At 37.7% G+C, this 15,976-nt stretch overlaps 1 protein-coding gene and 1 long non-coding RNA gene across 4 annotated transcripts in view; one reads left to right on the top strand and one right to left on the bottom strand.

Annotated features, from left to right (window-relative positions):
* Positions 1–15,976, top strand: part of LOC100014747 (palmitoyltransferase ZDHHC11) — a 252,599-nt gene that overhangs the window by 166,126 nt on the left and 70,497 nt on the right. For both annotated transcript variants that reach the window (XM_016431409.2, XM_007486776.3), the window contains exon 8: positions 14,285–14,437. In XM_016431409.2, the coding sequence (XP_016286895.1) occupies positions 14,285–14,437 (153 nt within the window). The remainder of the gene's footprint in view (positions 1–14,284; positions 14,438–15,976) is intronic.
* The window catches only part of LOC130458479 (uncharacterized), a 153,609-nt gene that overhangs the window by 38,352 nt on the left and 99,281 nt on the right, over positions 1–15,976 (bottom strand). Inside the window, exon 4 of one of the 2 annotated variants that reach the window (XR_008917816.1) lies at positions 13,325–14,559. The exons of the other annotated variant lie outside the window; for it this stretch is intronic. This is a non-coding gene — a long non-coding RNA (uncharacterized LOC130458479). Of the gene's footprint in view, positions 1–13,324; positions 14,560–15,976 lie in introns of those variants that run through there. 2 annotated transcript variants of the gene reach the window in all.

The following is a 15,976-nucleotide window of genomic DNA, read 5'->3' on the forward strand; positions in this document are numbered from 1 at the left end:
AGAAGAGGTACCTGGTATATACCACCAGTGAATTAACCTAGTTTCTCCTTCCTGTAGTAAGAGGGAGGTTTTTGGGTTTTTATTGGACACAACTAACCTAAACTGATAAGCAATTGACCATTTCTTAAAAGAATTGGTTGGCAATATAATGGCTACCATGCAATAAATAGATGGCATCTTGGTCATAGGGTGCTAGTTTTTTAAGATATCCTATATTGGTAATCCTAGATATTGCAGGATTTCAGCAGACAAAATAGGTAAGAGTTTTGATGTAGCTTCACCCTGGAGATGTTATGTTCCTTCTAAGAATTAGGCCCAAGTCTGATGCCCAATGGGGAAATCTTGAAAGGTGGCATGCCCTGGGGCCAGGATGTGTTGGCTACTCTAGAGATACAATATGTGCAACAGGATCACCATAAACTCATATTGGGACTTTACTATGGAGAGTTGATCTCTCAGAAATCACAGAAGCTCCCATAAACTAGTCAGCACTTTTATTCATTATCCAGGGGTTCCCCAGGAGGATCTAGGAAAGGACTAATGAGCTCTTGCTGGGCGCACACACACACACCTCTTTATTCTATTAGGACTTTACAATGAGATAATTCTCCCTAATAAAAAATTAGATGGGCCCAACTTTGATCCCATCCAAAGGATTTATTAACAGAATTAAGCTCAATAAGATCACTACAACACAGACATTCAAAGACAGAATCCTCATTTGACTCAGTCATGATAAGGTTGTGGAAAATTCAGATAGAAATACGATTTTCCCCTACCTATGCTGTCAGCTGCAACCTTAGCAAGGCATAGGAGGGGAAAAGAACATTTTCATAGTACATAGTATGTGCCAAGTACTGGACTCAGCATATCTTCAAATATTTTCTTTATTTCTCTTTAATTTCCTCTGTTTCTTTATAATAAATCTCTATTCTGCAAATATTTGATCCTGTAACTGCCAGGATTCATAATACAGGTCATCTTACAAAAACTAACATTCCATGACTTTGTAGTGAAGCACGTCTTACCTGGTAGCCATCATACCACCACCAAGCCTTTTATGAAGTGATAAGCTACCTATGAGTCTAGGCTGTGCTTGTGTCACAGATAAAGACAATACAGGCAAACATCCTCAGCAGAAAACAATAATCAGCAAATTAATTAGGGATCTCTTTAAATTTCCATCTTTCAAACTAAGCATATTTATTAAGATGTTTTACATTTCGTGAAGGAATTAATGCTCAGAAGTAAAAGTTAATGTGTTTGAATTTATAGTATTATCTCATGAAAATTTCACATATATACTCATATTTCATTGCAAGAACTAAAGCTAAGTCAATACCTTCCATATTTACATCTCTAAGCGAGGAATGAGGTTTTATTTTAAGTTTTAAAAAATTATTCAGAATCAGTGTGGCACAGAAGACAGAGAGCCAATCTTCAAGTCAGGAAGAACTGAGTTCAAGTTCCATCTCTGTCAATTTCCTGGCTGAGGAACCACTTAAATCATTAACTGTTTGATCCTGGAGGCAGCTCTCCAAGCCTCTAAGTTGCTTTGCAATGGCTGACCTGCATGAGGAATAGGAGGTTATTCATTAAGAGCTCCACATTCCAGTTAAATCACAGATCCAGGACAAGGACTAATTGTCCTGCACCAAAAAGTATCTAAGACCTGAATTTATGATTTGATAATTTCTTTGGTATAAATAATCTTTAGCCCTATTCAATAACCATAATTTTATCCAGTAAAACAGATACTGACATAGCAAAAGTAGCCCATAGGGTCTATTAAGACTATTATCACTAATAATAGCTTGCATTTTATAGTGCTTTAAGGTTTGCAAAGCACTTTACAAATATTATCTTACTTTATCCTCATAGCAATCCTGAAAGGTAGGTGTTATTATTATCCCCATTTTATAGATTAAGAAACTGAGACAAACAAAGGTTAAATGACTTGCCCAGGGGTCACACAATGAGTGTTTGAGGGAGGATTTGAATTTGAACTCAGGTTTTCTTGCTCTTAGGCCCATCATTTTATCTATCCATTGTATTATATAGTCCAGTCTAAGAAAACGTGGGTCAATCTGCTTTCATTGGGATAAGACCTCTGGACCTTTATTTCCATATTGTAGTCCATTCCTTTCTTTTCCCATTATTTACACACAGAGCCTCTGGAGTCAGGGATGGCCTTTGGGACACACAGGATTTTTGAAGTCATTCTTTATGGTGGCTAGCAAGGCAATCAGAATCAGTCAGTTTTAATACAAATGACAGGATCCCTGGAATAGGCCAACAGCCTTTTTTGTTGTTCAGAGGATACAAGAAAGTGACTCCTTTACTTTAGCATTTACACCCTCAGTAGTCTCTGTTTTCAATCTTCTCTCACACTACTCTCCTTCACATCTTCAATGCTCTGGCCAAATTATGGTGCTCGTCATTCTGTAAACTTCATTTTCTTGACTTTAAGTCTGCTCTTGCCTAAAAGGTAATCTCTACCTGATGATTCTGACTACTGAAAGTCTATCTGTCCTCCAAGGCACAGTTCATATGTCAGTTTTTCCATGAAGTTTTTCCTAATCCTCCTCCCATTCCCAAACCTCACCAATCCCAACTGGAAGTGACATCTCTGTGCTTCAGACTCATCCTACATGGAATGTCTCCAATAGGCATTTGAAGACTTCCTCAGTAGAATGGACAGATGAGAACAATTTTTTTCCAAAGGCCACAAAGACAGTGGAAGCATGTGCTGTGGAGCTCTTAAAGCCTGGTCAGACATCAAAAATGCCAAAGTCCTCCACTGCATCCCAAGCCTTTGCCAGTTGTCCTGACTTTTGTCTTGCTACTGGGCTTGGATACCTCTGGAAGAGAAAATGAGGCTGATGATTGAGCAACTCTGACTCCCTTAAAGCCATTTCATGCATGAGTCAAGACATCACCCTGTGATGTCATTGGTCCTCCTAGAAAATGAAGGACAAACAACAGCGCTTGTACCTCTCTTGTGTAGTTTATATACTATTTTTATTATTTATGAACATGTCTTGCCTCTCCTGTTAGGCTCTAAATTCCTTTAAGGCAGAGACCATGCTCTCAGACTTTATACAAAACAGAAGCTTGAGAATTGTTTGTTTAATTAAAATATTAAGGTTTTGAAGTACTGTAAAAATGAAGAAATATTTCTTAGACATTTATAAGAGATGATACAATGGAAAGCATGCTTATTGGACTAGGAATCAAGAGCCCTAGAGTCTAATTTTGGCTCTGCAAAATGAACTCTGCAGCTCTGAAAGGATCACAATTTCTTTGGCCCTCAGGTTTCTCCCTTGTAGAATGAATAGGTTGGTTTAGATATTTTCTGGGGTCTTTTTCATTTCTAAAATTCCCTGCAAAGGGTACCTTGAGAAATGTATTCTGTGACTTGTTAGAGCCTGGAAAGGAAGTCAAAAAGTCATATAGAAAAATATACTAAATTTTGCTAGGGAGGGACAAAAATAAGTGGAATTCTCAAGGACCTTTGGGTTGGCTCTCAAAACCAGTCTGAAATCCCATCTCCAGCACTACTGGTGTAGACTGAGCAAGTCACTTAATCTCCTGGGCCTCAGTTTCCTCATTTTTACAATGAGGTGGCTGGACTATATGACTTCTGAGGGCCCTGTTAGGTCCTGATCTAGGAGTCTGTGATTCATCTTTTTCACTCATCCTGAAGTACATGTAGGAAGCTATGGTTACTACCTTTAGTATTACATGTTCTCATTGCCAATGGCCAAAGGACATTATGACCTATTAAAAGGACAGGCAGTGCCTATTTGCCCATTCACAGCCTTTGTCCTTTTTCTCTCCTATGCCATCCATATCCGCCTGCTTATCTTCTTCTGGGCAACTAGAAGGAGTAATAAATGTTTCTTCTCTACTTATTTCTTATGAGGAACATTCAGTTTTCTCAGAAGAATCAAACAATTGGAAGGATACTTTATTTTTTACTTAATATCATGAGAACACACAGTGTATTCTTGCACAGAAAAAAGCTAATACTCAGGAGACTTTTGTTACTATTTACAAATACCTGTCAACATTTGCCTTCTTATATTTCTCCATCAGGTTAGGCTAGACAATGATAGCTTTTTTAATGAGAAAAAAACACCTTTATCTGTGCTTAGGACTTTTTTTGAGTGATGTGCTATTTTCTTTTAGTCAAAAGGATGGGAAGAACCCTCCAAAGAAAATAGCTTCCCCACTGGGTTAAACCCCATTTGCTTTTCTGACTATTTTGTTGTTGGTGGTGATTGTTTTGTCTGATTTGGTTTTGGGTGGGTTGAGTTGTCTCTGATAGATTTTTTTCTTAATGTTTTATTCTGCGATCTTTGCATTGGTATCACCACAATACAATAATAAATCACATTTAATTAGCATTTTACATTTATAAAATACTTTTTCATTCAATATTTTGTACCATAGGACCATGTATTTAGAGCTGGAAGGGACCTCAGAGACCATCTAGTCCTACCCCTTCATTTAACAGATGAACATCCGGGGTCCACAGAGGGTAAGTGACTTGCCCAAGGTCACACAAATGGCAAGTAGAAGGCATAGGATTTGAACTTAGGTCCTCTGCCTCTAAATCCAGTGCTTTTCCCACCATCCTATGATGCATCCCAACCATGACATAAGATATTTGTTCAGTTCTCTAATTCTGAGTGCCCACGATCCCCTGTAGAATTACAAGAATATAACTTTCACTACCTCTATGAAGGATTCAATTAAGTAGTGGAAAGTGTTCCATAATAGCAATCCCCTTCTTGATTGTTTGAGGAAGTTTGAGTATTTATTTTGCCCTTTTCTCTGTTTTAGCCTTTTCTATGATTTTATCTATTAGATATGAATACTGAATCTAACAGTTACTCTTAAAGTTCATTTAATTTTCTCACCTTTATTATTTGTCCAGATATCATAGTTTATAAAGGTGAAATTTGGTATTTGATTTTCTGCTTGCATTTCTAATTTATCAGCAAAGATAAAGGAAGAAAAAATGTTGCTGGAAAAGACCCAATTTTAATACCAATTTAGCTCAAGGAATCACTATAGTCCGTCTGTCTGTCAGCCATATCTTGCACAGAGTAACTGGACCCTGGAATCATGCAGTCCTTGCACCTATAGACTAGATTTGTAATTTTTCCCTCTTCGAGTCTTCTTAGAGTACTTTGACTGGATCCCGTCTAGATACTCTTATTGCATTTTATATACTGCATCATATTTATTTGTATAAATGCCATGTACTTCCCTCCTGTCAGATTGTCATCTTCTTTGGGTCAGGGATTGGATAATTTGTAACCCAGTTCTTAGCACAGTGCCTTGGCCAAAATAAATTTGTATTCTTTTTAAACCCTTACCTTTTGTCTTAGAACGAATACTAAGAATCCGTTCTAAGGCACAAAAACTGTAAGGGTTAGGCAACCGGGGCTAAGTGACTTGCCCAAGGTCACACAGCTAGGAAGAGTCTGAGGCCACATTTGAACCCAGGACCTCCTATATCCAGGTCTTGCTCTCTATCCACTAAATCTAGAATAAGGTTTTGTTGTTTTTTCAAATTCATTCAATTATTGTTTATTTTTTTCCAATTATATGTAGAAAGAATTTTTGGCAATTATTTTCTGACATTTTAGGGCTCCAACTTTCTCCCTCCCTCTCTTACCACTACCCCTCCCTAGGCAGTATATAATCTATTTTATGCAATACATATATTTCTATATTGCCCAGAGTAAGTTCTTCATAATTGATTGTTGAACTGAATCAAATTGGAGAGAAAAAATTCCTCCTGTCATTACAAAGTAACTAGTGAGGAATAGGAATGCCCAAACTGAATGTGCCGCCCTCCTGAATTCTCTTTGACTCTAAGACAGGGTTTCTTGGTCTTGTGTCCCAGACCCATTTTTACATTCTGGTGAAGCCGATGGATACTTTCTCAGAATAACATTTGTAAATGCACAAGACAAAATACATAGGAAACATTATATTGAAAAGATATCCAAAAGATATTTTTAGCATTCGCTGGCAAGAGTCCCCACCCTAACAGGAGGTAGATGAACAATGAAAGCAACTTGATTGAAGCAAAGGGATGTTTTCAAGTAGCTTTAAGATGAAATCTTCAGACCTGATAAATATTAGGGTAGTCTTACTCAGTTTCATTAACTCTTTGATTCCTGGCAATCCCAAAGGGGAGAAAGCTCATGGAACTTTAGCCTTCCATACATCATGTAGGAATATTGGCTGGTTCCAAGTGTGTTTCCCTACCATCAAAGCCACTAATTCTCTTTGTCCTAGCAAATATCATACTTTCACTTTGTTTTCACATAACTCCTCTATGTCCCTCTCCTGCCCTACACGGAGAGCCATCTCAATGTTTTTGAATGCAAAAAAAAAAAAAAGATGACATAGATGAAATGAATTTCTTTTTTTTTTAATATATTTTATTTGATCATTTCCAAGCATTATTCGTTAAAGACATAGATCATTTTCTTTTCCTCCCCCCCACCATGAAATGAATTTCTTAAAAAACAAATATTACAGAGTTGTTTCTATTTGGAGATTCCTGGGATGCAAATGACTTGATATGACGCACCTACACAGCAGGCAGTAGGGGTGGGAAAATGCATTTTAAATCCTCACAAATAATGTGTTGGGGACAGCACCCATAAATTCAGGTAGACCCTCAACAAAAATCTAAAGGACTAAGTTTCAGGGCCAGCTGACCCATTGATCACAGGTCCAAAATCCAGAAAGCTCTCAATAGCATAGGACAGCACTGGCGAACTACTGACACGTGCCTAGCCAGCACTTGGGGAAACCTAATAGTGATAAATATAAGTCTTATACCTGTTTGTTTGTTTTTTTCTAATCACTTTTCCAAGCTCAAAATAGTGGCTAGATAATAGTTCAAGTAAAAAAAGATCTGGGCATTCTAGTGAGCTTCAAATTCAAAAGCCACCGAAGCAACATGGACAGAAAAACCCCAAACGACCAGGGAAGTAGCCTCATACTGTTAGTTTCAGTGCTCTTCTTACATAGTATGGTTCTACTGATGTAGAAGAGAACCATTCGTATATTTTTGCTCCATATTGCCCCAATAATTTTCCTGTTTTGCCCCAGTTGGTTGATGCATTGTTTTTTTGTTTTGTTTTGTTTTCATTTTTGTTTTTTTAACCCTTACTTTTTGCCTCAGAATCAATACTGTGTTTTGGTTCCAAAGCAGAAGAGGAGTAAGGGCTAAGTAATGGGGGTTAAGTGACTTGTCCAGGATCACACAGCTAGGAAGTATCTGAGATCAGATTTAAACCCAGGCTCTTCTGTCCCTGGACCTGGCTCTCAATCCGTTGGGCCATTTAGCTGCCCCCTGATGCATTGTTTTGATTTAAGAAAGAATTTCCAACAAAATTTCTAATCTGTTTAGAAAGCATGTCCTTTACAGACATACACACAACATATATATATATATATATGTATATATATATATTTATTGATCATTAACAGAAAGGAAAGGTTTGCCCTTTAACTTTGACAGTATGGCACAAAATTTCCTATTGTAACTGATCAGTTTTGTTGTTTTTCAATGTTGACATCATTTCCATTGTTATAGTTATCATGTTTAATATTCTTTTGGCTTTGCTAAAGAGCCAGTGGTTGCATCACCTTGTATAACTTCACTCTGTATCTCTTCATGTAAGTCTTCCCACATTTCTTGGAATTCACAATTGTCATTCCTTAGTAACACAGTAATATTCCACAGCCCTCATCTGAGATAATATAACTTGATGGATAGAAAGTTGGCCTTGGAGTCAAGAATACTCAAGTTCAAGTCCTGCCTCTGACCCACGCTGACTGTGTGACCTTGGATAAGTCACTTGGTACCCCGGAAAACTCTCTAAAAGGATGTAGTAGAATAACTATTGATCAGCTCTAATAGAATTTCCTCATAGAGCAAATTTTCCTATAGCAATGAAATTATGAATCTGGTCTTTCTCTACTCTCCTCCAAAAAGAAAAAAGAAAAGAAAAAGAAAAACACATACCCATCCAATTCCACTATGTTCATGTTATGACTTGTTTTGCCACCGCCTAGTTATTTGACATATTTTGTCTCTAGGTTTTTTTTCCCCCTTAACACAAATAAAACTGCAGTTGGGGTGTTTTTTGTTTTGCTTTTGTTTTGTTTTACATCTGAACCTTTTTTTTATCAATAACCTACTTGGGGAATATCTCAGTGGTGGAATCCCCATGAACAATTTAGTAACTTTCCTTGTCTAATTCCAAAGTGTTTTCCAGAAGAGTTGAACCAATTCACAGCCCCACCAACAGTGAATTTACATGACTTTTTCCCCACCCCACTTCATTTTAAAAATCTGTTTCTATTGACAGTTTGCCTTAATGAAGTAACTAAACCATTTCCTTACGGGGGTGAGGGGAGCACTTTGAAAAATTTTGCTTATTGCAGTTTCTTTTGACATTTTTATGAGCCCTCTCCTGCTAAAAGGTTTTTCTGTCCTCACATAGACAGAAGCATCTTGAGCTATGCTGTGTCAATCAAAAAATGCTTCTAGAGTGCCTGCTTGGTTCAAGGCACTGTTTACGCTGGTGAGGATGGGGCTACCAGAAGTAGAAGGCATGGTTTCTGCTCTAAAGCAGGTTACCACATATATGTTGGTGGTTTCCTACATTATTATATTACAAACAGAACTTTAAAGAAACTGACAAGGAAACTTCCACTAATTTAGAAGAAAGCAGACACAGAAGACATGGTGGCTGCTTTCAAGTATTTCAAAGGCTCTCTTGAGGGAAAGGATTAGAATTCTTCTGGGCAGAGCCAGGAGTAAGGGGTAGGAAGCATATTTAGAGTGTTCAGTGAAAAAGAGCACTATATATGGAGTCAAAGAGACCGGACTGGAAAATCCTATTCAGGCCACTTACTACTTATCTAAGTTGAGGCAAATCCTTCCACCTCACCAAACCTCACTTCATTTGTCAAAGGATGGGCTGGACTAGATGATCCCTACAGTTCTTTCAAACTAAATCTAAATCCTACCATCTTGTGATGCCGTAAATTTTAGAGAATTTGATTTTAGTTTGACAAAAGGATACTAGAACTAGCCGTAAGTTGAATGGGCTGCCTCAGGAAATAATGGACTCCTTATTACTTGAGGTTTTCAATTATCAATCAGTCAATAAACTTTTATTAAGTACCTACTGGGGCTAAATACTGGGAATACCAAAAGGGGCAGAAGAGAGTCCTTGCTTTCAAGGAGCTTACATCCTAATGGGGGAAAGAGAACATGCAAATAAATATTGACAATGCAGGCAATATACAGGATGAATCCATTCATTCAGTAACCATTTATTAAACACCTACTATGTACCAGACATGCTAAAGCCCAGGCTGATAATGAGTGAAAGACAGTTTCTGCCCTCAAGGAGCTTACACTCTAAAGGAGAAAACAACATACAAACAAATATATACCGAGCAGGCCACATACAGGATAACAAAGAAATAACTAACAAACAGAAGGGATTAAGAAGGATTGGGAAAGGCTTTCAGAGAAACAAGAGACTTAAATGAAGTTCAGGTTACTCACTGGGAGTTGTCAGGTTTTGTAGAGAGAATTCTAATTCAGGTACAAGATTGAAGGAGGGGACCTCTGAGATTTCATCTAACTAAAATGCTATGAATATCACTTGGAAATTCCATTTTCCCATCAGTTCACAACAGGTTATTTGGCTACTGCTAGGGAGCAGAAAAGCAATATGGTATAGTCAATAGCTAGTTGGCCTTAGAGTCATGAAGACCTAGGTTCAAGTCCCAACTCTGACACAGTGAGGAAGCATTAATTAATCTCTGTCTGTGCCAGACACATCCAAGTTGTGTGACCTTGAGCAAGGCCCTTAATCTCTTAGTAATCTAGGTAGCTCTCTAACACTAGAAATTATAGAGGAGATGGCAACCTGGTTTGATAAGAATGAGTTTTCTCTCTTGGAAGTTTCCCTTACTTGCAAAGTCCACTGGTACAGACCCAAATGCTCTCCCCAAGGATCAAGGTACCAAATGGAGCCAGCCCCTGAGACAAAACCAAATCCTGAGTATAAGTAACATCTACCTGTCCGTGCTTAAAAAACAGGTTGTTGCTTTATTAAGTATCCTAATAAAAAATACTCTCAGCCACAAGTCGACAGGCATTGTATTTGGAGATAATCTCCCCAGAGTTGCCTAAGGGTCAGGGCAGAAAACAAGGAGCACACAAGATGCCTGCTGATACCCAGGCACAGGCTTTCTCTCCTACTCTGCTCCTTTAACCAGTCTCCTTGGCTACTGTTGTATAAACACCCATCACCATGATCCTTTGACCCTGGTGACTGACCCTCAAGTGCTAAGTTCATTTCTGAAGCAAAGTACTGACCACCCAAACATTCTCATTTTCCATTCAATGTTTGATAAATTCCAGATGGGAGGTCTGCCATATTTCTGTTGATTGGAATACATCAAACTATCTTCTGACACAGTTATTTGAGTGCCTTTATGAAGAGCTTTCTTATTGTTTTTTAAAGAATATGGTTGGCCAATAGTATAGCCAATGATCACCAAAACAAACAAACAAAAATATCCAAGCGCATATTTTTAACATGTCTGACTATAAGTTAAGGACTCTTCTCCTCACCTTTTTTCTACAGGGTTCAATAATTTATCTACCTTCAAAAGGAGATACCCCATTATTTCTTATTAGAGGAGGAGGGGGTTACAAGTTAAATGTCTTTAAAAAGTGTAATCTTATTTATTGTAGGTTATAAGGCAGTTGCAAAGAAGGAGGTAAAAGTTGAAACAGTTTAAAAAAAGGATAAAAGAAAAAAGTTGATATTGGATAATTTCTAGTAATACCAATTAGATGACAACCCCTGAAAAGGGCTCAGCAAACCCTCACATCAGAGGTGATAGTCCTATCCTGAACACCCCATATATCATACCCCCACCAAAGTAGTACCAATTAGAGATATAACTAAGGCTGGACAACAGACCTTTGTCCCAAGATGCCACATTTAAAAAAACAAAACTGATAGTAATTTCAGTCTTTCAGCAGAATAGAAACAAGAGTTTGTCACATAATTACCAAGAATAATTCAAATAGGAAGCTGCCATATGGTAGGCAAGGGAGAACTCTTCCATTGCCCTACCCAGCCATTCTCATCCCATAAAGTATGACCTTCTATGAATGTCTGAGAGTCACTATTGAAACTTACCCCCAATATTAGACTCTGTTTCTTGCAATTACTCCAGATCCATGATAGCAAAGCTATGACATGTGTGTCAGCACTGACATACATAGCCATTTTTGGTGACACACAGCCTCATGAGGGCTCAGTGCGCCTCAAGGTCCAGGAGCTGCCCAGGGAGCTGTGGGCCTGCAGCTGTGACTGTGGCCATGCGCTGGCCTGGCAGAGGAGGGGTGGGGGAAGGAGAAAATGGGGGTGTACAGTGGGCAGTATATACCAGGTAGTTGGGGCATATGGGGCTCCTGTGAGGTCAGGGGAAGGAGTGCTTGTGCAGAAGGCTTGTGGGCAGGCAGGCTGGTGGGCAGCAGCCACTGTTCTCACAGAGACCTGGGCCAGCTGGCTAGAGAGGGTGAGGGAGGGATGGGGCTGGGCCCACAGAAGACTGGGTCAGGTTCCAGCCCATGTGCAACTGAGGAGTGCCTGGAACCAATTACCAGACATTTTAGCACCCTGAAAAATATAGCAAGGGCTTTACTCACAATTTTTCCCTCTATGTACTTTTCTGAGACCTTATTCTCAGCATTAAATAATATCAAAACCAAAACAAAGAAACAGATTGACAGATAGTTAGTAGCACTTGCTTGGGTTTGAAGTGTACAAAATATCAAACTTCAACTGAAGATTTAGCCAATGAAATTCAGCAACAAAAAAGTCACTGATAGGCAGGTTAGTTAAAGAATTCCCCTCCCCCTCACTTATCTTAGTTCAGGGCACCCCACACAAGTTAAATAATATCAATACCAACAAAAGAAACCAACTGACAGATGGACAAAGAAGTCACTAAGCAAGTACATTAAATAATTAGTTTTTGGTTTATTAAATACAGTTATATCTTATAATTATATATTTTTGTTATTTAAATATGAATATTGCATAATTATGTTTTTTTTTCTCAAAGTGACACACCACCTTAGTTATGCTAGCTTTTTTGGCGAATTTTGACACACCAAACTCAAAAGATTGCCCATCACTGCTCTAGGTTCAAGTTGAGATACTTTCCCTGGTTACAAAAAATTCTAAAGCTCTACAATCAATTCAACAATTCTACTTTACTGAAATCCAACAATCTAGGTTTTGCTACTTACTATCTATGTGACTATGGACAAGTCACTTTAAAATCCTCTATGCCTTCATTTCTTCACTTGAAAAAAGAAGTTGAATTTTATGACCTATAAAGTCCTTTCCAGCTATAGACTTACACACACACACACACACACACACACACACACACACACACACACACACACACACCACCTTACCTTCTGCCTTAAAGTCAGTTCTGTGTTTTGGTTCCAAGGCAGAAGAGTGGTAAGAACTAGACAATGGAGGTTAAGTGACTTGCCCAGGGATACACAGCTAGGAAATGTCTAAGGTCATATTTGAACCCAGGACCTCCTATTATTCTATGTCTGGCTCCCAATCCATTGAACCACCCAGCTTAGGGCCCCCACACCCAAGAAATTAACTTTTGAAAACCATGCTAAGATAAAATGCTTTACTAAGATTTTAAAAATGTATTTATCATAGACTATAACTTATGCTTGAATATTTTTCCTTATGATTTGTATCAGAACCTCAATTTAAATATTCAAAGCTAAATACTGACCCATACATACCTCTAACATTCCTCATGGTATTTTTTTCTTAAACATCAACAAATAATCAACATCATCACTTGAAAATAATTTCTTAATCACCTATTCATATGGACACTGTATGAGATAGAGTACAGATAATACCCCTGCAATCCAGACATAATCTAAGCTAAGGCAGCATTGCCTAAAAAAAGCCTGCAAAGGATAGTTAGGTGGCTCAGTCAATTGAGAGCCAGTCCTATAAACAAGAGATCCTAGGTTCAAATCTTGCTTTAGATACTTCCTAGCTGTGTGACAGGTAAATAAATCACTTAACTCCCATTGCCCAGACCTTATGACTCTTCTGCCTTAGAATCAATACATTGTATTAATTTTTTTAAACAGTTACCTTCTTAGAATCAACACTATGTATTGGTTCTAAGGCAGAAAAGCAGTAAGGACTAGGTAATGGGAGTTAAGTGACTTGCCCAGGGTGACACATCTAGGAAGTATCTGAAGCCAGATTTGAACCCAGGAATTCCCATCTCTGGGCCTGATCCAATAAGCCACCCAGCTTCTTCTCACTGTATTAATTCTAAGACAGAAGATAAGGATTAAAAAAACAAAAACAACCCACCACCCCAAATAGTCTACAGAGAAACTAGAAGCAGACAGAGTAGTAGATAAATTAGATAGTCTGAAGTAGTAGATAAATTAGATAGTCTGATATTACATCACCTTAAAAGTAGAATAAGCAAGAAGATATTTAGTGAGGTGATCCTCCAGGAAAACAGGACAAAGCTGGAAGAAGCTATGACTTCACTTTCACACCACTTTGCAAACCTTTAGGCACTAGACAAATGCAAGTTAATTTTAGTGTCGTTAAGCCATCTGTGAAAGATTTCTGAAATAGGTGGGATTTCAAGAATTTTCAAATTTTAGGTATGTAAAAAGTCTGCCAATATGACAAGCTCATTAAGATTTGGGCTGGAATGGGGTGGGGAGAACCATTAAGATTTCTGTTTGAGCATAACATGTTTAGAAAGGGAATAGAGGGAAATAAATCTCACTCCCAAAGAAGATGGGTTCAGTGATCTTTGGCTCTTTATTAGAAATTGTGTCAGCACCTGGGTGGCTCGATGGATTGAGTCAGGCCTAGAGACAAAAGGTCCTGGGTTTAAATGTGGCCTCAGACACTTCCTAGCTGTGTAACCCTGGGCAAGTCACTTAACCTCCATTGCCTAGCCCTTACTGCTCTTCAGCCTTGGAACCAATACATAGTATTCATCCTAAGATGGAAGATAAGGGTTAAAAGAAAAAAAAAAGAAATTGTGTCTAATGTGGTTTGACTTTTAAAGAGATGAATTTAATCTCCACACTCTCTCTTCTCACTTGCCTTGTTAGACCATCCTTCCAACGTATGGCTGTCGTTCCTTCCTTTGATTCCAGTGACCACGTCTCCCATTGTGCTCCTGACCTTGGCAGTGATCACATTGCTGCTGAATTTCGTGAGCCTCTTGCTCCTTGGACACTTATTACTGTTTCACCTCTACCTATGTACGTATTTTCTTAAACGAAAGGTAACATCAGAATTGGGCTGCTTTGCCGCCATCCCTGCCCTATTTAAACAATATTAAATATTCATCTTCTTTCCCACAGGTGTACCCAAACTTGTGAATCTAAAAAATAAATAGAAATATGTAGAAATACATAAGTAGAAATAGAGGTAAAGACATAAACAAATATATACATAGATGGTACACATTATTGTGGAGATAGTTGATGTACACCATCTATGTGTGTATTGATATATAGTATGTATGTGTAATATATATTTTATATATTGTACATACAAATCCATGTATATACATATGTGTTTTCCAAAGATATTTTACAAACATTATCTCTTCTCATTATTACTACAACCTTGGGAGGAAGGGGCTCTTATTAGCTCTATTTTTATAGATGAGGAAACTGAGGCAAACTGAATATTTAGAAATTCTGTAGTCAAATAAAATATAAATACATACACATGTAGTCTATACTATTGTGGAGATATATTAATATTATGGAGATGTTTAATGTATATAATTTATGTGTACATTGTGTATGTACATGTACATATACATACATACATATATGTTTTGCAAAGACATTTTGCATATATTATCTTATTCAATTCTTACAATAGCCCTGGGAGGAAGGTGTTATTGTTATCTCCATTTTTACAGATGAGGAAACTGAAGCAAACATAGGTTAAGTGACTTTTCCAGGGTCACACAGATAGTAAAGCAGGTTGTGAATTCAGGTCTTCCTGATTCCAAGTCTAGCACTGTTCAATATCCTACCTTTCTGCTTATATATAAATAGCTAATGTGGGTAAATGCATCTCTACATGAGAGAAGTTTGTTTTCCTGAGCAGATTTTGGCACTTTGGGTCCCCAAGTATATCTGTCTGTGATTTATATAGTGAGCTTATATATTATATTTATGTATTACATGTTAATTTTGTATTTATATGTTTTTCAGTATGTTGTTGGCTTTTATATATCATCATCTATTGTCAATTTGGGGGACAGTGTTACTTCTCTTGTTACATCTTCCAAAGAATCTTAAATGATCTCAGTTTATGATGTGAGATATCTTGTGAGTCTATAAAGCAAGGTATAATCAAATACTTTTTTCATAATCATGAAAAAAATAACCACAATGGGATCTTCTGTCTTCTATATCTTTTAGTCAATTGCGTGATGGTGGTCCATCGTAGAACATTACTTGCAAAAGCCTACTTGTTTCCTGTCAACACTCTTCTTACATAGATGACCTTCATAAAGATTTTTAATAGATGTCTAGAAGGGAAACATTCCTATGTACTATGTAACTGCATTCATTCATTTTAATTCAAGATACATGGTATCAACTCTTTCCTAACCATCACCTCACAGAATTCCTACCTTCTTCAAAGACTCTGTTCAAGGGCCATCTACTACATGAAGCGTCTTCTAATATTTCCAGTTGCTAATACCTTTGCTTCCCCAAATATGACTTTGTATTTAGATTGTATATATTTTATATATACTTAACCATGTTCGTATT

Source organism: Monodelphis domestica, chromosome 3 (assembly GCF_027887165.1).
Source record: "Monodelphis domestica isolate mMonDom1 chromosome 3, mMonDom1.pri, whole genome shotgun sequence".
Classification (NCBI taxonomy): domain Eukaryota; kingdom Metazoa; phylum Chordata; class Mammalia; order Didelphimorphia; family Didelphidae; genus Monodelphis; species Monodelphis domestica.